The sequence below is a fragment of the Pseudorca crassidens genome, chromosome 17 (genome assembly GCF_039906515.1).
Source record: "Pseudorca crassidens isolate mPseCra1 chromosome 17, mPseCra1.hap1, whole genome shotgun sequence".
Classification (NCBI taxonomy): Eukaryota; Metazoa; Chordata; class Mammalia; order Artiodactyla; family Delphinidae; genus Pseudorca; species Pseudorca crassidens.
Genome location: NC_090312.1, coordinates 31,023,269 through 31,048,623, shown reverse-complemented (window position 1 = coordinate 31,048,623; position 25,355 = coordinate 31,023,269). Strand labels below are relative to the sequence as shown.

The 25,355-nt window shown below is 35.9% G+C and overlaps 1 protein-coding gene across 2 annotated transcripts in view; it reads right to left on the bottom strand.

Annotated features, from left to right (window-relative positions):
• Window positions 1-320: 320 nt before the first annotated feature.
• ANGPT1 (angiopoietin 1) overlaps window positions 321-25,355 on the bottom strand; it is a 249,948-nt gene continuing 224,913 nt past the window's right edge. For both annotated transcript variants that reach the window (XM_067711490.1, XM_067711492.1), the window contains exons 8-9: window positions 14,008-14,138; window positions 321-2,358 (exon numbers count right to left, since the gene is read on the bottom strand). In XM_067711490.1, coding sequence (XP_067567591.1) covers window positions 2,198-2,358; window positions 14,008-14,138 — 292 coding nt within the window. In that variant the 3' untranslated portion in view covers window positions 321-2,197. The remainder of the gene's footprint in view (window positions 2,359-14,007; window positions 14,139-25,355) is intronic.

The window sequence follows — 25,355 nt, the reverse complement described above, 5'->3', positions numbered from 1 at the left end:
CTGCTTTATTATAAATAATTGGAAATATTTCATTTTTTAAACCCAGGTAACAAAACAGTAAATATCATGCTTTCTTTCTTTTTTCATAATTTCCTTTTATTTTTGTATTATGAGTTGGGAAATAGTATTACTTATCAAAAGACCGGTAAAAAAAAATCTGTAGGAACACACAAAACAAAACACTCACTTTCATTCACTTAAATGAAAACAAACAAGAAGGTTTTTTGAGGGAGAGGCTAAACGCTGCTATGAAGGAGTCTCCAAGAACAGAAAAACTGTGGTATACCTGCGAATATCACTTGTAAGGCAAAACAGGTTCATACACACACACAAAAGGTATAAACACTTGATGGTAAACTTTAAAAAATAATTTCTTAAAAATGTGAGTAGCTTTATTTTCTCAAATGGAGGAAAGCCACAAAGGAACAACAGATCAAGTCACCAGGTCTAAAATTGGTATTGTTGCCCTGATAAAAATTTTTTTTAAGAAAGGAGGCCCAATATGGATTTCAATTTTCTTATCTCATAGTACACCTCATGTTTTGATAAAAACTGTTCACTCTTGTAACCTTGGACACTTAGAGGCAGAAAGCACTTCCTGATAAAATATTGTAGTAACTTCAAATTCCCACAAAAATCTGTGCCCCAAATTCACTTAAAATAGATTATCCCATAGGAATATTTTCATTAAGAGATTTATAGCAGCTAGTAATTAGAATTTTCTTAGTCAAGTGACTATGATTAATTTTCTTTTTTGTGCATGTGTTTTCCTTAATGTATAATACAAAGTTTGCCAATTTTCTTCCCTAATGATAATGTATTAACGTCAGAAATTGCCTAAGAAAACAGGGTCCAAGGGAGAAAAATATGAAGAAATAATATATTTCATAAAGTGGTATAGTAGATTTTTTTGGAAGTGTGTTTATTTGCATCAACTGTGGACAATGTTGCATATTCCAGATTAAACAGCTATTAGGTTTACTATGGATATAAACAGGCTATGTACAATGATATTTATAATTCTTCTTTCATTTTTCATAGACTTCAGAGTATGTCTTTTATAGAAACTGGAACAGAGTGAATCTGGAAAGCAAGTTTCAGTTAATTAGCAAAAATTAAATTAGCATGAAATAGGGTGAAGAATTGAAGGTAATGATTTTAAAAATAATAAAGTTACACAAGTGTACACATGCAAGAAGATACTGTAAAATGAACTGTTCCAGTTTACTTGGTTTTATTTCAACTTAATACACTCTAAAATACTGCTTTCATGTATAATATCAAAGGAAATATTAAATGCATGTATATTATTTTAAGGGCTTGATGATATATTTCACATTCTTTAAACTTTACTCAGGCTATAAATATATTTATATATCAGTCAGTTCTTAAAGTAAATGAAAACTGTAGCATGGGGGAGATCATTTTTCGCCTTATATGTCCATACTTGATTATGTCCATTTTTTCTGAAAACTGTACCAAAAAAATCAAAGAGAAATGGAGTGTTTTTCTACCTCACACTGCTATTCTTCAGGCACTATAATTCTTTATAGTTTACCAAAATGGAATTTAAATTTGAAGACGGGTTAACTGAAATCAACTAGTAAGTATGATTTAGGAATTAGGCTTCTGAAATCCATTTAACCAACTCAGAGGATAATGCTGTTCTTCCTAAACTTTTATTAAAATTGTGCAACAGTACAAACTTATTGTTAGTAGGTTTGCAGAGAAATAACACCATTTCACTGGTGCAACACATCTTTCCCAAAGGATTATGGCAGGCCTGTTTTTATTCTTCACGTATACTCTTTTTGTTGTTGTTGTTCATCTTCTTCTTTTTCTTCGGTTTTACGTGAAATAAACCATATTTATCATCTGGTTATTATAGTTCTGTAATAAGATCCAGTAGTAGTTTGAAGCACAGCGAGCTGAACAGTTTCTTCCCTTTTTAAAGCATGACAGTGAGTGGCATTCTCTGTAGTCAAGCCATATGAACACAGTGACCCCAAGGAGAGGCTTCTGTGAAATCAAAAGGTTCCAAATTCACGGTCAAGAACCTTGGTGACTTCACATAACTGCTACTTGCTGCTGGAAGGGAGACAATATTGTTTGCTTCAGAAGTTTCCAAGCAGTTTCTCATCTGGTGGCTTCTCCAGATTTCTTGGTGGCCTTTTAAATTGCTTTTGACATTGTGCCTTCAAAAGTCCAAAGGTCGAATCATCATAGTTGTGGAACGTAAGGAGTAACTGGGCCCTTTGAAGTAATGCCACTTTATTCCATTCAGTTTTCCATGGTTCTGCCCCGCTGTATAAAACATTCCATTTAGATTGGATGGGCCACAAGCATCAAACCACCAGCCTGAAAAATTAGTTAATAACGGAAGAGAGAAGAAGGAACAATTACATAAGTAAACTGAACATTTGGAAATTAATGCCATTAACTGAGGGGAAACTTATTCATACTTATGATTATTTGCAAATAATCATAAGGAGGTATTCAATAAATATCTTCTTGGTAGTGAAATTGTTTTAAATGGCATCCAATTTAGACAGTGTACAAACAATCAGAAAGAGGAATGCTTTCATGAAAATCAGCTTTCAGTGTCACTCCATTGGGACTCAATTCGCAATGTAATGATGGGAAGCATCTGGGCTTCAAGATACGCTACAGTCAGGCCTGGATTCATACAAAGGGCAAGTAGAATGAAACCCTTAAGAGGCATTCTACCTGAAGCCTGTTATTGGGAACAGAACAATTAAGTATTAGCAATAAAGTTCAGAAGCTTAGACAACTGGTATCTAAATACAAAGAAATGTTCTCCATCTACTTCATAATTTTGCCAACAACTGGCCCTCAGCTGCTTCTGAAATTAACTGGATACCAGAAAATGACTATGAATTTGAATTGCTGTGCCCTCTCTGTAGCTTATAGCACTATGGGAAGTGTTCAGCAATAGTAGCCATATAGTTCCTATATAGCAGTATTTTTTTTCTGTGATTGTTCAAGTTCTTTCTAACGTAGTAAAAAGAAAAATGATGAGTAACGTAGAGATCCTATGCTCACATAGCTCTCTGCAAGGATAACTCAGTACTTTATTTTTTAAATGAATTAAGTTCTTAGATTTTTAGATAAAACATCATACTTTTTCTCCCTCTTCTGAAGTAACACCGCTGAAATCTTTAGGGAGAGATTTATGCCAGAGACATTCTGGCATATTTGTATTTGGATAGTTGACCTCCCTTTGATTACAGAGTTATACCTAAGGGACTAATAGCTAAAGAAAGAGAAAGCTGTACAGCTGATGTTTAACTGTAACACGAGCATCATCTTGCAGAAACTTTAGAAAAAGTTAAATGGAGAAAAGCTAGTTCTCATTTTTCAATTTTGGAGGATGAATACAGCTGGGTTTGTTTATAAAGTCATACTAGAGGCCTAACAAGCTGTATTAATCGCTAATTCATCCTAGGAAAAAGTAAGGTATGTCAATGAATTTGGAAAGACACTATATTTAATGTTTTACCAACTGTATGCAAATAACATAGTAATTAATGCAGTCAAAACATGAGGGACAAGCAAGTTCTTATTTGGCAAGGAAGGAGAAAACTGTAAAATTTCACCTTTTTCTTCTTAAGATTAATTCCTTTAAAATTTTTTGGTAAGTATAACTAGTAAAAATATGCTATTTATATCACAAAAGGCTTTCTAATATTAGGGAATTTATTTACCCATAAGACTCTCAAAGGACAAAATGAAACTCAACTTAATTGCTTCGGTATTTTAACTTTCTCCTCCTTTTCTATGACCTTCTTGAGGCACTCTTCCATCATGTTAATGAGCCTTTCATAGTCTTTCAAATATCCACCATGGTCTCTAAAGCAAACACAGTTACTCTGCTGTCGAGAACTATTACAAATCATAGAATGATCTTCCAAGTTACATTAGGATACTCAGGGTAAAAGCGTGTGGTTTTGTTTGGTTTATAGAAAGCCATAAGAGTTCTGGAAGAGTGTGGGAAGGCAGAGGTCTGTTGGAACAGAAACCTGGCAATGAAGGGCACAGGCTGAAGGATACATTCATTGGGAAACTTTTGATGAGCTGAGGAAAGAGACAAGAAACAACAGGGGCACATGAAGGAATAGGATAAATTTATCTTATGTACATTTTCTAATGAGTAAAGTGGGGTAATGTCTATGGTAAGAACAATGGCATTTTGGAGATGTTGAAAGAAGACCAGAGTGGCTGGGTCAAAGTTAACAAGAGAAACAGCAGCCTGAAGCTGAGATGGTCTGAAGGCCAAATCACATAGTCTTTTGTTCAGTATCCTAAGAGCAATGAAAAGGCATGGTCTATACTCCCTATACTTAGTGCTGCATCTAACGGAGTTTGCTTGACAGATGACTGGAAGGGACTACAGGCTTATTGACAGATTGACTGTTTTCTCCTTATAAACCCACTATGGTCTGAATTAGTCTAGTTTACTAAAAAAACTATATTTGATAGACACCTGAATATATATATAGACACCTGAATATACTGTATTCATTTTTTCTTTATTTATTCATTCAGTTTGTAATTATCATGAATTGTTGTCATACAACACTCAACAAGACAGATGTGGTCCTTACCCTCGTGGAGCTTACTCCCAATGTGAGAAACAGACCAAAAAAAGTAGCAAATAAATAAAATGCCTACAAATCATGAGTATGATGATGGAGAAAAGGAAGAAGAAGAGGAGAGGGGGAGGAGGAAGTAGAGGGGGAAGTGGAGGGGCAGGAGGAGAAGGACGATAGGTGGGGAAGGAGGAGGGGGCACTTAGAATCAGGAACTATGACGGAGCATAACAGGAGACTTACTTGACTTTTCATGTTCATGGAAGAAGTTGATATTTAATGAGACCTGAAGGATGAGGAAACAGTCATGTGAAGATGGGGAAAGACTCTTCTAAGCAGAACATGGCACATGTCAATGCCATGAGGAAGAAAGGGAGCTTAGTGTTTAGGGACTAAAAGAACATCAGTGTAGTTGGTATATAGTGAACAAGGGGGAGACTTGCAGGGAATGAAGGTGGAGAAATGGCAATCTTGGTGGAAAGTTGAACAATGTGGAAAAACTTATAGTTTATCCAGGCTACTTGTCTATCATCAGGTGAACAAGCGGAACATTCTCTAGGAATGGGAACCAATATTTAACCAGGGGAACCAGATCTGACAGGTTAAATGTTTAATCGAATATTATTTAGAGCCCTCACTCTGTAAGTGTGGTCTGCCAAAGCTACCCTGAGTATATGCGGCAGCATGATGAAGGGGAGAAAACTGAAGCTAGAATCAATTCAACAAATATTAACCAATGGACAGACATAGGGGTCAGAGTTGAGTAAAACAAAATTCCTGACTTCAAGGAGTACACAATTTTGTATAGGAGAGAAACAACAAACTGTTAAAAAATGAGATAATGGCTGTTTAACAGAGATGAAGAAAATCTTAGGAACAGAGGCGGAATGCCCTGTTTGTTGGTCCATAAGGTGTACTCATCACTTGAGCTGGATGCTGAAGGATGGGTGTGAGTTCACTGGACAGAAAGAGATTTCTAAAGACATTGTGTACTCTGGGAGAGCTGGAGAGAGTGCCTGCCAGCAGCCTGGCTGGAATGCCAGTGGATAAGGGATTGGAGAATTCAGGGCTAGCAAAATAAAGAGGGTCAAGAACATGGAGGTTTTTATTGTATTTCTAGAAATATTCCTGTGGGCAACGGGGAGCCTAGAGTACCAGACCAGAAATTAGAAGATCTCGACTTTGATGCCCACTTCACCAATTAATAACTAAGGGATCTCAGGCAATAGTGTATATAATATTTGATATTTACTGAACAGTTAATATGTGTCAGGGACTCTGCTAAAATATTTATATGAATTTTCTCATTTTATTACCCAAACAGCCCTACATGGTGTGGCAAGTACTAAAGCGAAGACACTGATGCTCAGGTAGTTTAAGGAACTTTTCCAACGTCACACAGTCACATACGTCCTCATTCCTAAGATGTGGATTATAAATGTCTAATCAACCATTTTCACAGCACAGCTGCAAGGATCATGTAAGATGGTGCACTATTAAAGCCTATAAAATCCTATCTAAGTGCTCTTTTGTAAGTTATCTAGGAAGCAGGCAGAAACATTAGAGCAGAAATAAAAAGGATTAGATGTTATCGGGGCATCACAATGATTTAATAATGAAGACCAGGTCATTAGCGCCAACATAGTTCCTTATTTGCTTGGTAGGGTTAATTAGAGGAATACAAAAATAATTTGCACCCAAATGAGTACAGTTGTTCAATGCTTGCATTGTAAAGACATGGCATTTAAGTACTTACTATGGGTTTTGTTTTCAATGATTTGTTTTTATTTCATGTGGAAATCAAAGAGGTCAAGGTGTTTATCTCTTTATCTTAAGACCAGTGGGCCATGCACACTCTGGATTATCAGAGAGCAATAGACAATAATAAAAATGATGAATTAAGATGGCAGAAAATGAAATGAAAGGGCAATTATTTCTCATGACAATTTCAGTTGTACTGTCCTTTATTAAATACTCTGAACTTGAAGGTCGCAAAAACAGTTATTTCTGTGCAAGTAAGTATTCTCTGTTTTCTCTGACAAGGAACAACAAGGAACATCTTTGTATCAAATATTTCAGTTTGTCCACTTTCTACTTTCCAATTTTTCTAATTGAAAAAATTAAGCATGACCAGGTCTTTTAAACAAAATCCTGAAAAGATGTGGTTTTAAAGCATATTTATAGAAAGCAGGCAAAAAGTACAGCAGACTCCTGGTTACTCATAGGTACCCTTAGGCATTCATAAATGATCGTATGTACTCATGGGTACTCAGAACATATGCAAGTTTGCACAGATTGAAGGTGTCCTTGTGAACATATAGAGGAGTGTATGCCTGGGTTACAGTTCCTCTCTGATAAGATACCAAATAGCTGAATTATATATCTTATACAATCCTGGGGAAATATTAACGTTGTACTTTGTTCTGTAAGTGCCTGGGAATAACAGATGAGCAATATCTTAAAGAAGTTAATCTAGAAGAGGCACTTTAAGCTTAAAAGAACTCAGTGATGCAAGCAAAGATGGAAGAAAGCAGCAGCTTCCGTCTGCTGTTGGGACAACTGATAAAATGTCTTAAATGTTTTAAGATTGGCAATTGCTGAGATTTACTTTGCCAAGCATTTTCCTTTATAACCTGTAACCTCATGTATATTTTAATAAGAAATCTGAGATGCATGTTTCTAATCCATTTACACTTAACTCATTAAAATTTAGTTTTGTAATAACTATCTCGGGCTTCCGAGGCCTTTAAAAATCATTTTAGTCTTTTATCTTTGAAGCAGAAAATTCACATTTTACCACCAATAAATGAAACTTTGCCCAGAAAACAGGAACTTGATTCTAAACTCTGTACTCAGGAAGTTCAAATTTATTTGAAAGTCAGGAAACCTAACTCAAATTCTTCTGATCCTAAACAAAATGTCTCTCAACACTTCTTTTCTAAGGTAAAAAGTACAGCAAAATAAAAAGATATATCTGTGGTTATGGAATTCTTTCACTCATTTTCAATGCACGCATTCTAATCAGCAATAAGCAAAAGAACCTGCACAGAGAATAAGAATTTTCCTCTTTGATAGTGATAAAGGATGACTAAGTTATAGCGATAAAGGATGACTAGCTAGTGACTAAGGATGAGGCTGAAAAAAACTGATTGATGCCATAGTTATCAATGGGATCATCATGAAAATCACTCACTGAGTTCACGTGTACAAATTCAGCCCTACCAATAACTAGCCTCAAGGAGCAGCTGCATGTCCTTGTGTGCGGGAGGCAAAGGACCTTTCCAGAGGTCTGCATTCCTTCTGTCATTTCATTCTACATCCCCTTCGAGTCTAGCACTTGGCTTTTTTTCCTTTCTCTTCTTTTTGTTCCATAGATTAAAAGTTGTTTATCCTGGCTGATAATCTTGAATTCATTTAAATGCTTTAGGTATTCTCTTACTGCCTCTTTCCTCCCTTGAACTTCATTTTACGTTCAACCACGTTTAAATGAGGAAATCCTTGTGAAAATGTGCTGCAAACAGTAGAACAGAGCTAAATTCTTGTCTTTGAATGCCATTCCTTTTAAGAGTGGCAGCAGAAGGAGTGGATAAGGTAATGGCTTATCTGGAGCTCGAGTTCAAATCTTACTTCTGACATTAATTCTGTGACCTTAGCCAACTTATCTAACTCTTCCGTATCTCAATTCTTGCCAAAGATCTCTGTTTCAAAGGATTTATGGAAGTGTCATATAAGTTATTAAATATAAGTCAATGGTAATGAAGAAATGACTGTTACACACTAAGAGTGCAATAGATATTCACTGTATTATTTATTATTAGAGTAAAATATAAACAAAATTGGTTATTTCTCATCCACTGTCAATTATTAACCTTTGGTGGCAGCCTGGTGCTCTAGGCCTATCAGTTCTGATTCACCTTTTTCCAAACTGATCTTTTAAAAGATATTTTCCGATATTATTTGTTCTTTTTCCAATAAGTGAAAACTTCCTCCCACAAAAAAGGAGTATAGTCCTAAATTTTGCACTTAGGCTGTTCAAATTTATTTGAAAGTTACAAACCTAACACTCAAAGTTTTCCAATTTGGAGTTTAGTCTTCTGGGGTTTGGTTATTCTTAAAATTCAGTCCCAGTCTTCAATATTCATCCCTTTGTTCCATGTTTGTGCATGCAAATTCATATATACATACTTAGGCCTTTTAAATCTAAGTTCACAAAAAAGTCACATTCATACTCACATTGATTTATTTCTATGTCTTCTCACCAGGATCATTTGTGATTTTACAATGTCCTTTCAGAGTCTCTGATAGCAAATTCATTCATTTAATCAATATTTATCAAGCACATCCTATGTGCCAGGCACTGTGCTAGGCACTGAAGATACAGTGGTGCAGAGCATGATGTCCCTGTCTTCAAGAACTGTACGTTTTTGTGGAATAGGCTTAGAGATTATGTACTAAATAAGAAATTGCTTTGAAATAAAGTAATGCAATGTAGATTTCTGTGGTCAACCTTAAATTATCCATATGGATCTTTTCTCTCAACATTTTTGCCTTAAAACCCAGGGAATGCCAGTTTTCTGACAATGGTTAGCAGATCCTTCCTGGGTTATCAAAAACTCTAAGATGATTGTATTTTCCCAAAGATCTTGTCACTTCAACCAGTTAGAGAGGCTGTTAATTTCTTTCATTTTCTTTGTCTTCTTCAAGGTTATATAGCAGGCAAGGCAAGTATTTATCAACTCTCTACTGCTAGCATCTGGTAAGTTCCAGGGTGTACTAAGAACTTATGTGTATGGCTTTATCCCGTCTTTTAGAATTGAACTGAGAATGTCCTTTGTTAGCTTTAGCAAAGTCTTGTCTGTTGGCTGACATAGTTTATGCGTGGGAAAAGAGACGAGTTTTTACCACAACAGATTCTTTCTGCAGAAGGTTAAGTCACATTTTTACATAGCTTTTATATTATATACCAAATAAGAAAATTGTGTTGAAAGAAAAGGTAAGGAAAAGAATGTAAAACAATACCATGTTTTGTTAGGGGTTTTGTTTTTGTTGGGTTTTTTTTAATTTTTGGTTGGCAACCTTTAGTAATTGTAGTTACTAACAGACTTTTAGAAGAATTTATTTTGAATTGGTACGAAAGACCATGTTTTCTTTGAATGTGAAGTTTGTTTTGATTGTGACAATCTAATGAGAAAAGGTTTTAATTTTCATAATTTTAGAGTCATAGATTTTTCTGCATATTTATGTTTATATACAACAAATCCATACAAACAAAAGCATGAATTGAATGATATTACATTTTCATTTTCTAAATGTTAAATAATAGAGAAAACATTAGGTTTTTAATGAAACTGATTCCTTTCTTTGGGCTCAGGAGGGCACAAGAAGGGCTCTCCTGTGGGACTAAGAAAATATTTCCTATAATCACCTCTTAAATTTATCCCTCCCACTACTGAAATATATAGATTTGTCATAATATCCTATATAAAGGGGGAAACTTAAGGAGAAAACTTACAAATTTTCTTGAGGTCAATGAATCACAGAACACAGATATTTCTGGCTTATAAATGTATGCTGACAAATCATCACTAATGATTAATTAAGATGTCAGTTCCACAGAAAATGTGTGTGGCAATTTCGATCTTGAAATATATGGTTTGGTCCCATAAGAAATGTGTAATGAAACAAAAATTATTCAATATTTAAATTGGATGGAAGAATTTCTGGTAAGGTAGAAATAAGTACATATCCTTCTGGGGAAGGAGGTATAAAACATTGTGGCGTCTATTTCTATTGATGCAAATATGCTTTTTAAGTCCGATAATACCTCCTTTCCACTAACAATTTACTATGAACTACAACCCATGCACTGAAAAATAATGTTACCTGTTTTTCTCTACTGTAGCCACAATGAGTACATGGAATAATAAAATCATAGAACCAGAAGAAAATGTGAGAGACAATCTTATCTAGACCCACAACTATAGGGATAGGCATACGTAAACTCTTTCAGATAAATACCTTTCTATTCTCTTCTTAAGGTATTCATAACTAGACATGCACAATCCTTCCTGGCAACTCACTCCAGCCTTTGATCCCTGGACACTCCATCTGAAGTCGCTTTCCCCTTCCTTCAATAACTCTGTCACCTGTTATATTTTGTCCCTAGAACTTGTTATGACTTGAAATTGTGTTATTTATTGTTCGCTTTTTGCTGATGGTCTTCCTCAATAGATGCGAGCTCTATTCTGTCTTGCTCATTTTTCTCATAGTTGTTGACTCTTAACAAGTTACTCATTAAAAATGTTACGTTGATAGAAGGAAGTTAAGAAGTTAGGATGTTAGGAAAGAAGGAAGAAAGGCCAAAATGTTCTACCTATGTCTAGCTGAAATACCTTCTGCTTTCAATTATGCCTATCTCCTGTTTTTCAGTCTTTGACAGATAAGGGTAACGATGATACCACATTCTCCAACAAAAATCCCTCCATGTACTTGAAGAAAACTATTTAGGACAGTTAAGCAGGCAATAAATCTTACTTTACCCTAATTCCTTTTAGAAGAAACAATGGAAAATATATAAATAAACAAGATAAAACAAAGCTTTAATTGATGATGACAGAGAACTAAGAATTATTAGTTTCAAGGAGTATGAAATCTCTCTGCTTAAAAGAGACTATTTTAAAAAAAAGAGGAAAAATAATCAGACAGAGAAAATGGTTCTAAGGGGAACTATGACAGAGAATAAATAGTGGTGGGGGGGGGGAGTAGCTAAGTAGGACATAAATTCCAGATAATACTCAAGTTACCTGGACTGTCATTGACATTCATCCTTATGTTCTCCAGTTCTTAGCTATCTAAATTCCATGTATTAGTTTTGCAGAGTGAATAGATTTGCAAGACCTGGATTCTTTCAAAAGGATATTTGATAGGGTAATGGCATTTATTACAAAAACACATTTACTTAGACTATTCCAGCCCAAGCAATAAGTGGAAATTTTTTCTCCCCAACATATGTGTTTATTGGTGGCTAAGAAGCAGGTCCAAGAATGATTATGGATGAAGGAACATGACAAAGTTCAATCATTTGAAGCAGAAATAAAATCACAAACCTGAGCAATGAAGTTTTCTCATCAACAACCAAGAGATGCAGTTTCCTCTTTGCTTTGCTCTATATTTTCATTATTATGACAGGAATATGAGCAGATTGGAACACTATTCTAAGTAAACATTTGAAAGATTTTACTGTTGGTCTTTCATGTGTTGTATTTATTTGGTAAGAAAAATTATCTGTAAAAACAGACATGGATAAAATGAAGTGTACTTCTATATTAAAATAGGCAGAAAACTGGACAATCAAAGTCCTTCTGTCTTTATATAAAGTTGCTGACAGTTTCATTTATGGGATCATGGAGGTAATGAAAAGAAATATTTTCTTTCAGGAAAAAAGTTCAAAACCTAACCTGTGGGTACCATGTAAAAAAATATGCTAAGTTTTAACAACTGCTTTGGGGGAGGGGGCCATACAATTGCATATAGAAGGCTTTTTAACTATTGGATGAGGTTGAATGTGATGCCAAAATGGCATGTTTAAAGCTTAAGGAGAAGGATATGACAGAGGCAGAATCATAACAGGCTGGCTTTGGTAATACTAGGGCTGGTTTCACGTTGAAAAGATGTCACTATAAGTGGAGTGGATGGGAATCAGTATGGAACGTGATTTGGTAGTGGTAGTAATGGAGGGACCGGGAATGGGGATGAAGGTGGAAAGAGTTCTCCAAAACTTTCCCTCTATACTCTTCCACGCTCTGTTAATTGATAAGAAAAATGTCAACCTTATGATTCATTTCATTGGTTTCAAAATTTGAAAGTGACTTCAAGGGTTCCAGGATGGTTATTCATTCACTCATGCACCACATATTTTATTGAGATCCTATGTGCCACAATCTACTGAGCTAGATGTTAAGGATAAAATGGTGAACATCTACTTAATTTTGTTTTCCTTGTGTACAAAATGGAGATTTGAGTTTTTCTCCTTATCTCAGAGTTGGTTTGGAATTCAAGGAAGATAGTATAACATATTCAGTAACAGGTAATAATATGTAATAATAATGATAGTAATATCATATTTGGAGAAGTAAAATTTTAGATTTAAAGAGTTTTTTCCTTATTAGCATGAAAACATGTTTTGTTGTAGGGTAACACAGAGAGAGAATTAGAACATTTGAAGGTGGGAATGATTACTATTCCATTAAGAGAGGGAAACAACACTAAAACTGTAAGAAGACAAACACTGAAGAAAAAGCTTCCTTTATAATTTTATTTGGTGCCAACTCCTTTTTTGCCTGTAACATTTTTGAGCTATATCATTTGCCATCAGGTTTTAGTTCAGTGTTTCTTAGACTTCAATCAGTCATTTATCAACTTATTCACAGTTTTTGCCATGCCCATTTACAACTTTTATTAATATTTAATATTTTTCTTTAAATTAATTAGTTAAATATCAAATATTTGTGAATCCTTTTTAAAATGAAGTTTATATCGTTCCTTTAAAGAGGAAATCAGTACCACTTACTATAATAAAAGTAGACGTAACACTCAACAAAATTAAAACAAAATCATTCTATTTAATTCTAGGTAGGTGTCATTGCCTAACCAAGGCCCTTCAGCTGAGGCTGAAGAGTTTGTTCTTTCTTTGCTAAGAAAGGTAATTATTGAGTAAGTGCTAAAGAAGTATTATAGATAAGCTAGTACTAAACTGAGAATTCCTCTTTGACACAATCAGGAGCCTAGAAAAGTATTTAAAAAGTGCAAAAGGATTAACTTTCTTACTCAGTGATACAATATTATTTAATGGTATCTGGTATCTCCTATACCAGCTCAAATGTCTTGCAGAGGTCAATACCTTATAATGTAAAGCCCTGGTATAGCTACTCTGAATTGTATAACTTTATATCTAGCTACACTTCTTTATTTTTCTTACTCCATTTCAACAGAATGGTCAATGAACTCTATTACACAGTTGTAAAGAATTTTGTAAGAAATTTTGGCTTTTTGTTTTTTCTGTATGCTGAATCCTCAAATTGCTGTTCATTCCACTATGGGTATCATTATGAGTATTTAGAAGGCAGAACAACTGGGACTTTAAGAGGCTCAAGAGTTTATTCAGAACCAAGCTTAGCACACCCTCACCATAAATGCTGGGGGAGGAGGCAAACTTCTACATACGCTAGCAATGTCTTGCACAAGAACATATGGTAAATTAGTGGGCAGAACAAAATGATCTCTAGGGACTTGCTCTTAAGTTTCCTGACCAGAAGATCACAGTCTTTTCTCATAGATAAGAAACCTCAAGCCTCAAACCAATGAGACATAACTCAGAGAAAGGCCCCGTAGGACTTACCTCCTGTTAGCATGAGGGCACATTTGCACATGCAGTTGTCATTATCAGCATCTTTAGTGCTGAAATCAGCACCGTGTAAGATCAGGCTGCTCTGCTTTCCTGCTGTCCCAGTGTGACCCTTTAAATACAACCTGAAGTTAAAAAAAAAAGAAAGATAAGCCATTCAACAGAGTAACAGAACCCAGAAGACTGGTTTGCTGAATGTTCGCCTTGTTCATCAGTTTCTCCCTTCTCTGAATTCAGCCCTTCCAACAAACTGGTATAAGACCAAAGCTCCCTGAACAGAAAGAAAGAGGGAGAAGGGGTTGGGGGGGAAGAGAATGAAGGAAGGAAGGCAAGAAGGAAGGAAGGAAGGAAGGAAGGAAGGACATCAAACTACATATAGGTAAAATTCTCTGTGGCTTGTGTGCTTGATGTTTATTTTACTATGCATACTTAAACTCATATGGTTTTCTGATCATGTAGGATCCACAAAAGGAAAATGGGTTTATTTTATTACTACAAGTGTTGATCTCTAAACAAAAAATGCCCTGTAGAGTGTCACTATAGCATATATCACTGTGTTAATATTGAATATTGATGATGTGCTAAAGGAGGACTTACTCTGTGCCAAGCATTCTGCTAAATGCTTTCCGGCTGTTATTTAATTTAATTTTTATATTAAATCCGTGATTCAGGTATCAATATCAAAATTTTGCATACCAAGGCTCAGAGAGGCTAAATAAGCTGGAATTTCACTATGGTTGACTTTAAAATCCAAGCTCTTATTAGTCATTATGTATTCACTGAACAAATATTTCTTAAGCACATACTATATACCAGAAATTGTTCTAAGCACTTAAGATATATCAGCAAACAAAACAGACAGAAAGCCATGCCCTCGAGGGACCTACATTCTGGTGGTATTCCTAAAACTAAGTTCAAAACCCCAACTGTTTAACCTCAAAAATGGCATTCTTCAAAGACCCTGCTTTACTCTCTAGAAACATTTCTGTTTTTTTTTTTTTTTTTTTTGCGGTACGTAGGCCTCTCACTGTTGTGGCCTCTCTCGTTGAGAAGCACAGGCTCCGGACGCGCAGGCTCAGTGGCCATGGCTCACGTGCCAAGCCGCTCCGCGTCATGTGGGATCCTCCCAGACCGGGGCACGAACCCGTGTTCCCTGCATCGGCAGGCCGACTCCCAACCACTGTGCCACCAGGGAAGCCCTAGAAACATTTCTTATATAAAATTTACATTAACCTAGATCAGGGACTCTCTAACAGTTGCCCATATATCAAATCATCTGGTCATTTGTGAAAAAGACCTATTCACTAGGCTGAGGAATTTGTATTTTCAACTAGTACCTCAGATTACTCCTTGCAGACTGTCCAAGGAGAACATTTTGAAGAATATTGGTCTAGAATTCAGAAACTAGTGAACAAATCACAATAGTTGCCTAATGTAGTTCCCTAACGTCTGCTCATTCCCTATGGATCCCATATGCTGCTTTCATATCCATCTGGGCACTCTGAACAAATGCAAACTTGCTCAGGTCCTTCACTGTCTCGTCAGAGCTCAGAATAGCTAAACTAAGATTGTCAGTAGCCTCAGTTTCATATTCAAAGTCTTCTCTGACTGAGATCTACCCCTCTCTCTAACTCCACCTAAAACTCCTCGGTTCTCATTCATCAAAATTATCTAGCAATATTCCCTTCAAATCCATGTGTGTTACCACTTCTGTGCCTGAGTCTCATTTATGAATCCTATCCACCGTATAGACAATGGGTGATTAAATCTCTGTATGAGTGAGACACTACTAGGACCCAGGCCAGCTCTGAACAAAATTCTACATTACTATTAAACAGAAATAATAAAGATTAATTAATATTTGAAGATATATATATATATATTTTCCATATGTACATATTTGACTTGTGTTTGCACCTAAGTATATGTATATGTCCCATTATTATTTTGTGAGGTTGATAATGTTTTTAGCAAATAACAGTACTGTTGTATAATTGTGCCAAAATATTTCACACATATTCTGCAGAGGTTTTTTTAGCCAGAGCAAAATATACAATTAAACCCTACTCAAGTTTTACTGGTTTCAATAATTAATAGAACTTGTAGTTAACAGAAGGCTGAAGAAAGCTTCTAATGAACTATCAAATACAAGCTTATATATATATACATATTTTAAAAATTTTTTTGCTGTACGCGGGCCTCTCACTGTTGTGGCCTCTCCTGTTGCGGAGCACAGGCTCCGGACGCGCAGGCTCAGCGGCCATGGCTCATGGGCCTAGCCGCTCTGCGGCATGTGGGATCTTCCCAGACCAGGGCACGAACCCGTGTCCCCTGCATTGGCAGGCGGACTCTCAACCACTGCGCCACCAGGGAAGCCCCAAGCTTACATTTTAAAACTCTGAGAGTCAGGCTAAAAGTCACTGGTGATGCAAAACTGTAGAATTTCTAACTGCAAATTCACATTTTACGTTGTAGGCAGCCCATGTGGAGGTGGGTTTCAACAGGGCAAAGTAAGGTGAGAGGTTACCAAAGGGAGTCCTAGGACATGTTACCTGGGTGAATTCACCACCTTCTAGATCTGGTCTGCAGTTATAATTTGATAACTTTCTCAGCCTCTCAGAGACAGACATACACTTGCAAAACTAAGGGGGACTTACGTCAGGTCTCCATTTACAGTCAAAATAAAGAGCCCAGTCTCATGGTCTCCTTAGAGGGAGTTTCACATAGAAAGCCAAATTATAATCAGAAAGTTGCTTGCTTGGTGAACACAGAATCAGAGTCTGGGGGAAGATGAATGATTTCAAAATTAAGTAGCTATGACTCTGCTGGCCTGAAATCTCCCTCTCCACTGGGAGTGGGTAAATTTAGCCCACAGGCACTTTTGCAAGAGGGATGCTAATTCCAACTCTGATTCTTGGATTCTCTATAAACTGTGATGACTTTCCTTCTTATTGACTTAAGGTAAGTCAATACCATTTTCCCTGCAGTAGCTTTAAGCTCACTAATGGGGATAGACTTTCCAGGACACAGTGATTTTCTACACTGTATTTTGCAGGTAATTTAGCACAAATGTTGAGTTGATATTAACTGAGTGACTGCTATGTGCTGAATATAGTTTATACTTTTATATGAGGGTTATAATTCAAGCTTCATAATTTACAATGGTTTCCTTGTGTTACCAAGGCAACAGGAATGCATAATTATAAATTTAGGAGGTAGAGAAAAGCAAAAAGAAAATAAAAAGTAACCCAAATCTCATCTCCAAATATAACTACTCTTTACATTATGGTTTATATACACTTAGTCTTTTCCTTGTTTTTTTTCCTCTTCAAATAGAAAATATTATTTATATTTAAGTATACATGTAATACCTGATCATATTCTATAAACATTTTGAACAGTGCCAGTAAAGTTTCTGCCCACAGGCCCATCTCATTTACCACTCTAGAAGTAATCACTTATGTCAATTTTGTACCCTTTAAAACAGTTTCTTCTCATGTATAAACAGAAATGGAATCATACTTCACATGCTTTTTAACAGTGTTTTTATAAATGATTTTATGACTATGTTTCCATGTCATTACATATTCTTCTCCAACATAATCTGGCAGCTATTGTATGACTATACCATCAATTGTCACAGGTTTAAGGGTGCCTTTACATATCTCTAAATATGTATGCAAGTATGTACGGTAGGGTTAGAATAAATTGTAGAAGAAACATCTACAATGTTTTGTCCTGACCTTCACCAGTACAGAACTGATCAACAATGTATGTTAGGGTCTGTGAGTAAAAGGAGATATTTTTCCAGATCCACTTAATCAAGACTTGAAGGTCAGTCGTCTAGTCCTGGCAGCTCTTCTCTGTAGTATTAAAAAAGTCTCACAACTGGTCTCAATGTCTTGAGCTTAGCTCCTTCCACTTCCCCCTAAAATCGATTCTGCATGTGGCTCATTCAAAACATGCCTCTCATCGTCATTCCTCTGCTCTGGTTAAAAGCCCTCAGTTGTTCTCCCAGCACATGAAAGATACAGTCCAAGTTCCTTATTGTGGTTTATGAGGACTCTGAAGATCTAACCCTTGTTTACTTCCTCCCACACCAACCCCACACCTCCCATCTCTTACTTCCTGCACACATACATAATGATCCAGGCTTACCAAACACTTGTTCTCTCAAAGCATCACATTCTCATTCCTCTGTCCCCTTTCCCAGGAAGGCCCTTCCCTGGAAGGCCTTTCTAACTGCTGAATTCCTACTCATCCTTTAAGATTCATTTCAAGTATGATCTCAAAGAACATCACATGGATACCTTTATGATGAAACTTAGTGTGCTTTATGTTAGTTGTCTTTTTACTTGTCTTCTCTCATAATAAACTGTGAGCTCTTTGAGGCATAAGCTGTGTCTTACTCAACTCTGAATCACCAGAATCTAGAACAAACAGCGTCTGATACTGAGGAAAGGCTCAACATTCACTGAATAAAGAAATTATGGATGTGAACTAATGACGGGTATAATCAATTTTCAGTAGGCTGAAGGTAGCAAGTAAAATCAGACCCAAATATCAATAATCCTAATAACCAAAATATACCTGGGCCATATTTTCAGAAGGATAGTTTTTGCATCTCGTTTAGCTAGGTACTCAACATCCCATTTCCTTGTCAACCAACTGAAATAATTAAAAATTACACAGACACATACACCCTTCTTGATCTTTCCAGTTCTGTTTTTGTTCTCATTTTCTCAGAGACTCCAGAATATGAAAACATGTCTGATATATTATGCGAGTAGAATAAATGAAGAAAACTTATGTCTTCTTATTAGTTCTTATGTTTTATTGAATGACTTATTTGTATTGTGTGCATACCCAACTGATATCAGAGAACAAATTCAAAATGAAAATATGCTTATGGTAAATTCTTCAGCTAAAATTATTTTGAAAAAAAATAAAAGCCAAATAAGGTGTAAAATATTTCCTTAAAGGCCTGCCCAGATTAGGGATCTTGAAAACAAGAAGCAGAAGCATAGAGAGTCCCAAGATAGTGCAATGTAAATACCACAACATATTGGTTGCAATGATATAAAAATAGAAGTGAAGGGTGGGCAAAATGGGTGTAGGTGGTCAAAAGGTACGAACTTCCAGTTACAAAATAAATAAATCCTGGGAATGCAATGTACAACATGGTGATTATAATTAATAATACTGTGTTGTATATTGGTAAGTTGCTAGGAGAATAGATCTGAAAAGTTTCACCTCAAGGAAAAAAAATTTAACTATGTGTGGTGATGGATGCTAACTAGACTTATTGTGGTGATTATTTTGCAATATATACATATATGCATATATTAAATCATTATGCTGTACACCTGAAACTAATATAATGTTATCTGTCAATTATATCTCAGTAAAAAAAAAAGTAGAGGAGACCAGTATTTTGAGGAACAGTGGATTTTTTCACCATACAAGACTGAGTAGAACGTGTAATTTATATACAGTAGTATTCACCCCTTCTATGTTTATATCCTTAACATGTTGCAGGGAGCTGCTTATGCTCTTCTAAGGAAGAGTTGTTCTCTTCCACTGGGAAATAGAGATGGCATTTCTTAAAAATAATTTTTCTCAACACTAGTTTAAGCAATTTACAGATGAGCCCAATTATGCTTCTGTGGAATCCCACAAGGATTCTGGGAGTAACAGTGTAGTCAAGGATAGGTCCTCTGCACAGTTAAGGGGCTCATTCTTTCTTACCTAGCACAGAATAGCAATTATTGACCCAAAGCCAACAACTGTAGCTGGTTATCTGACAGGGACAGACTAAGAGCTGGCCATTCACTAATGCCAAGTATTTTTTCGAATTAGATAAGAAAACTTATTTGAATTGAGGCTCAAACAGAATATTTATGTGGTTCTTTTTATTAATGGTTCTGGTTAATTTCTAAAATATGTATAATTAACTATCCATGACTTTCTCTATTCTGATAATGGAACATCACTTTACAAAAGAGAAGTCAATACACAGAAGGGGCAAAGTCAGCTTTGCATATGACTATAGTGAAAAGGACTTAAAGTGTGGGTCACTGGAGAGAATGCTTCCCCCAAAATAACACCATGAGAATCTTGGACATTTATTTCTTATGTTCAGCCAGTGTAGATGTGGCTTACATGAAGGATGATGTGTTGGGAGATAAAAACCAAATGTTATTACAGAGCAAAGTATCTGGCTTAGGAACAAAAACATGAAGGATGCCTAAACAACAACAACCAACCCCAAAATAACAACAGCACAGAAACTCCAAAAAATACCATTAACTGTGACCAAAAAGGCAGCCACAAAATAGAATCATGGCATTTATCCTTTTCAAACCATTTTTCCTAATTAAGGGGGGGGAAACAATTATGAGTACCAATTCGTCAGTGACTTTAAAGAATGTCAGCTTTTTAATTTTTTCAATTAGCATCTGAAGGGAAAATGAAACACATGCATACTGAAACTGGTCATGATTTTCTAGTCATTCTTGATGAAAATATAGTTACTCCTTTTCTTTCACTTACAGAAACTTCAGTAACTAGAAAGACTAAATCACATTTCTTAATGAATGTAGGACAACAGTGCACTCTATTATGGAAGAGTAGGTTTCAAAATATACCTCTGTATCATACAAGTGATTCTATAACTTTATTTTCTTTAAAATAGGCAGCCCAATCCCAGGCATCTAGTTTCTCACTAATTTTGTCGACTTAAGAGATGGCTATACTTCTCACATTTTTACATCTTCACTGTGTTCGGGGTGGGGGTGGGGGGAGTCTCTTTCATTATCCAAGGCAGTGGGAGTTGTATGTTTGACAAATTGAAGTTTGGCCTCAGCTCTTTTAAACAGTAGACAGACTCTTAGATATCTGAACTTTAAGGTCTCACATACTGACAAGCTGAGCAGATTTTTATTTTGGCTCTGAGCTCTCTCCCTGCCACCATATGGAACTAGTTTGTCTTTTTCACAATCACTTGAAGAAAATGCAAAATAACCCCCATGATTCTCTTTCAGAGCCTGGTAGCAATGACTCAATCTGACGGAGTTTCCCAACACTGTTATGTCTTCTGGTTGCTGCTCCAGGGCTGTCTCTACAGTAACCATCCTCCCTGCCCTTCCCCCACCCTACTAAAAGGGCTGGGCACCAGCAAAGAGTGATATCACAGCATGTCTTTTAGCACTGAGTTTAAATGATATAGGTGACATCTTTTGCTGAACGTAAAGACAATATTTCTCTTGTCAAACTATATATAGAGAAAACAGTGTTTGCCTTACTGTAGACTTCTAGCAAGATTAGGCATTTGTTTGCTGTTATGAAGAGGTCATAGGGAGGTATACAAATAATTAGTATTGTAGGAAAAAGGGCAAGGGAAAAATTCAGGAGATGCTAAACTGCTCAAAACATTTAGTGGAAAAGATTAGTTTGGGAGGCTGTGGAAGACATGGACTTTAGGGAAGGGATGAGGAGGATATTTCCAATAAAAGGGCTGTGAAATTCACGCCACAATTAAATTGAGGTTATCTAAGATCAAAAAAGATAAGAAATAAAGGAGATTCATGAGTCATTTGAATGTGCTGGGAATGTCAAGTGAAAAGGCAGACAATGAACTTATTTAGATACCAAGCATTTAAGATAGATTTTTATTCCTTTTTTTCTATTAGCATTTGAAGCTGGAAATTATTTATTTTCATAAAATGTCCTTTTTGTTAAGTACAGAGTTCTACAGTGGGAATTACTAAGGCTGGAAGCCTTGAGATAAAGGCAAGAATATAAATTTTATCTTAGCACAAGGGAAGACGAACTCTATATTAGCCTTTCCTAATATAGTAAAATTATTTCTAGTTAAACAATGTTTTCTAATTGTTTTCAAAATAACATCTTCAAGATAAACATTTTATTCTCTTTAATTCAGGACTGTGCAAGTGTATCCTGGGCTTATAAATGACCAGAACTTTACTGAACTGATCCCTTTCTCCCAAGTCCAAAATCAACAATCTTTCAAGACAAAATATTATGTGGGAAGACTTTTCTCTTCTTTCTTCTACAAATTTTCATTGCACAGATAAATTGCTTCTCTTGTGGCATATCTCATTTTGCCTATCGTAGTATTTCTCTTTATAAATGTGCCTTTTCTTCCACATCAGACTGTAAGCGTTTGATGAGAAGTCTTCATCTCTTAGCCGTCTTTGTAAACTCCATGTATAATATACATGACAGGCATTAAATAAATATTTATTGAGTCAGTTATGAAATAAGCGTTCAAATTGTTTAGAATTTAAGTTTTACTCATCTCAAGAGATTCTTTATATGTAGTAACATTTTAACTCCAATAATACAATTATGTTTTACAATTCAAGTCTCATGGGCATTTTTTTCCTGATTTGAAATTTGTCCAGTACTAATGACCTAATGGTCTGCTCAAATCATACAGTGGGACACTTTTAATAAGGATGGAATGAGTTTGTGGTTGCCACCAGACATTTGAAGAAATAGCTCATGGAATGATCTATTAAAGCAAATATGAGAAGTGAGACCATCAAGTTTGACAAAGGGATCTATTGGGTTGGCCCAAGAGTGACTTCAGTTTTTAAGTAAAAACAAAAGACACATTTTTCATTTTCACCAAGAACTTTATTGAACAACGTATTCACCCTTTTGTTCCACTACCTTCTGCCATTTTTCAGGCAACTTCATAATTCCATCTTCCCAAAACTTTTTATCTTTTTGAGCAAAGAACTGTTCCAGGTGCCTCTTACAGTCTTCCAGGGAACTGAAATTTTTTCCCTTAAGAGAATTTTTTAAAGACCGAAAAAAATGGAAATCCGAAGGTGCAATGTCTGGTGAATATGGCGAAGGATTCAGAACTTCCCAGCCAAGTTGTAACAGTTTTTGCCTGGTCACCAAAGAAATATGCGGTCTTGTGTTATCCTGATGGAAGATTATGTGTTTTCCGTTAACTAATTCCTGATGCTTTTCATTGAGTGCTGCTTTCAGTTGGTCTAACTGGGAGCAGTACCTGTTGGAATTAATTGCTTGGTTTTCCGGAAGGAGCTCATAATAGAGGACTCCCTTCCAATCCCACCATATACACAACATCACCTTCTTTGGATGAAGACCGGCCTTTGGTGTGGTTGGTTGTGGTTCATTTCACTTGCCCCACAATCTCTTCCATTCCACATTATTGTACAGTATCCACTTTTCATCGCCCATCACAATTTGTTTTAAAAACGGAGGGCTTTTGTTATGTTTAAGTAGAGAATTGCATGCAGAAATATGGTCAAGAAGGTTTTTTTTGCTTAACTTATGTGGAACACAAACAGCAAAGTGATGAACATAACCAAGCTGGTGCAAATGATTTTCAACGCTTGATTTGGATATTTTGAGGATGTCGGCTATCTCCCTCATGATATAACATTGATTGTTCTCAATTAATGTCTCGATTTGATCACTGTCAAGTTCAACTGGTCTACCCGACTGTGGAGCATCGGCCGGCAAGAAATCTCCAGCACAAAACTTTGCAAACCACTTTTGACATGTTCAATCAGTCATAGCACCTTCTTCATACATTGCACAAATCTTTTTTGTGTTTTGGCCCCGTTTTTACCTTTCTTGAAATAATAAAGCATAATATGCCAAAAATGTTGCTTTTTTTCATCTTCAATATTAAAATGGCTACACAAAAATTCAGTTTTGATAAGTCTTTTTTTAAATGCACGCTGATATGACAGCTGTCACATACAATCTAACAAGACTGTTTCAAATGAAGTCAAAGACAACTAAGTGCTACTAGAGCCATCTTATGGAAGAAAATGAACAAACCTTATGACCAACCCAATATATCTATACATGAGTCCATTCTATTGCATAATTCCCTCCAGAAACAGGGCATTCATTTTAAAGATCTGTTTCAAAGCCTCCATCTTCTTTGTTAGAGGACAGAGGGCTTGTTTTCCAATGCTGAATCTTAGGACTGTGATCTCTGTTGGAGGAGGCTGTATTAAATAAATCTGTCATTATGTGCCACACTATTTTTTGTATGTTGGAGATATATTCTGTTACTCCATTGTCCATAGGTGAACGGATTACGTACTTATTTGCGATAGCCTTTCAATGAGTATGTAAGAAAATGATAGGAAAATATATGAAGCAAAGTTGGTGCACCTATAAAAAAAGAGCGAACATATGCCAACGACAAGAGAGTTGTATGACAATGATCTACATTCATAATTATGAATCTATAAGTAGAAGGAAAAGTTCAAAAGAAGTTTCAAAAGAAAAGAGGATGTAAATAGGAAGATTAAAAGATCTAATAACATACAGTTTGACTAATTAAGAATTAAGGACGTGATAGAGATTGAGAGATACTTAAAGAGACATAAAGATCAAGAAGATATAGGTAGGGCTTCCCTGGTGGCGCAGTGGTTGAGAGTCCGCCTGCCAATGCAGGGGACACGGGTTCGTGCCCCAGTCCCGGAAGATCCCACATGCTGCAGAGCAGCTGGGCCCGTGAGCCATGGCTGCTGAGCCTTCGCGTCTGGAGCCTGTGCTCCACAACGGGAGAGGCCACAACAGTGAGAGGCCCGCGTATCGCAAAAAAAAAAAAAAAAAAAAAAAGAAGATATAGGTGGTTTGGTACAAAGTAAGTATGAATGAAGAAAATAACTGACAATAAAGTCATCAACCAAAATTTTCCTCCTTTTATCTCCCCACTCCCACACACACACAAAAAAATATACAACATTAACTTCTAAAGAGTAGGACTGTGTCATTGTATTTGCATATGTGTGTCTATAGAACTCAGGAGATAGTATAACAGAACAGAGTTTGGAGCTTAATTGTCTGGGTTTAGAGTGTAGCTCTTATCCTTTCTGACCCTCAGTTGCCTCATCTGTAAAATGACTCTCATAATAGTAATGTCCTTCTAATATTGTTGTGATAACTAAATGAAGTAATACATATAAAAGCCTTGAAAAGACTGTCACGTGTAGAGTACTTATGAATATTAATAAAAAATTAAACAAAGAAACCAAACTTCCCTAACCAATAACTATAAACTACACAGAAGCACGGTAAACATGAGCTATATGAATAAGTCTAAATTAAACAAGCAAAATGTATACGACATTGATAGACATACATAAGCATACAGACAGTGATGAAAACAGTGAGATAGACATGGAGCTAATTAAGACACGTATGTAGGCAATAAGCTGGAGAAATTCAAGATGAAAAGGACCAATTTTCTCAAATCCATAGGCCCCATTTCCTTTGAAAGTTTTTCTCATTTTTATATGGAGCAAGCAGAATACTAT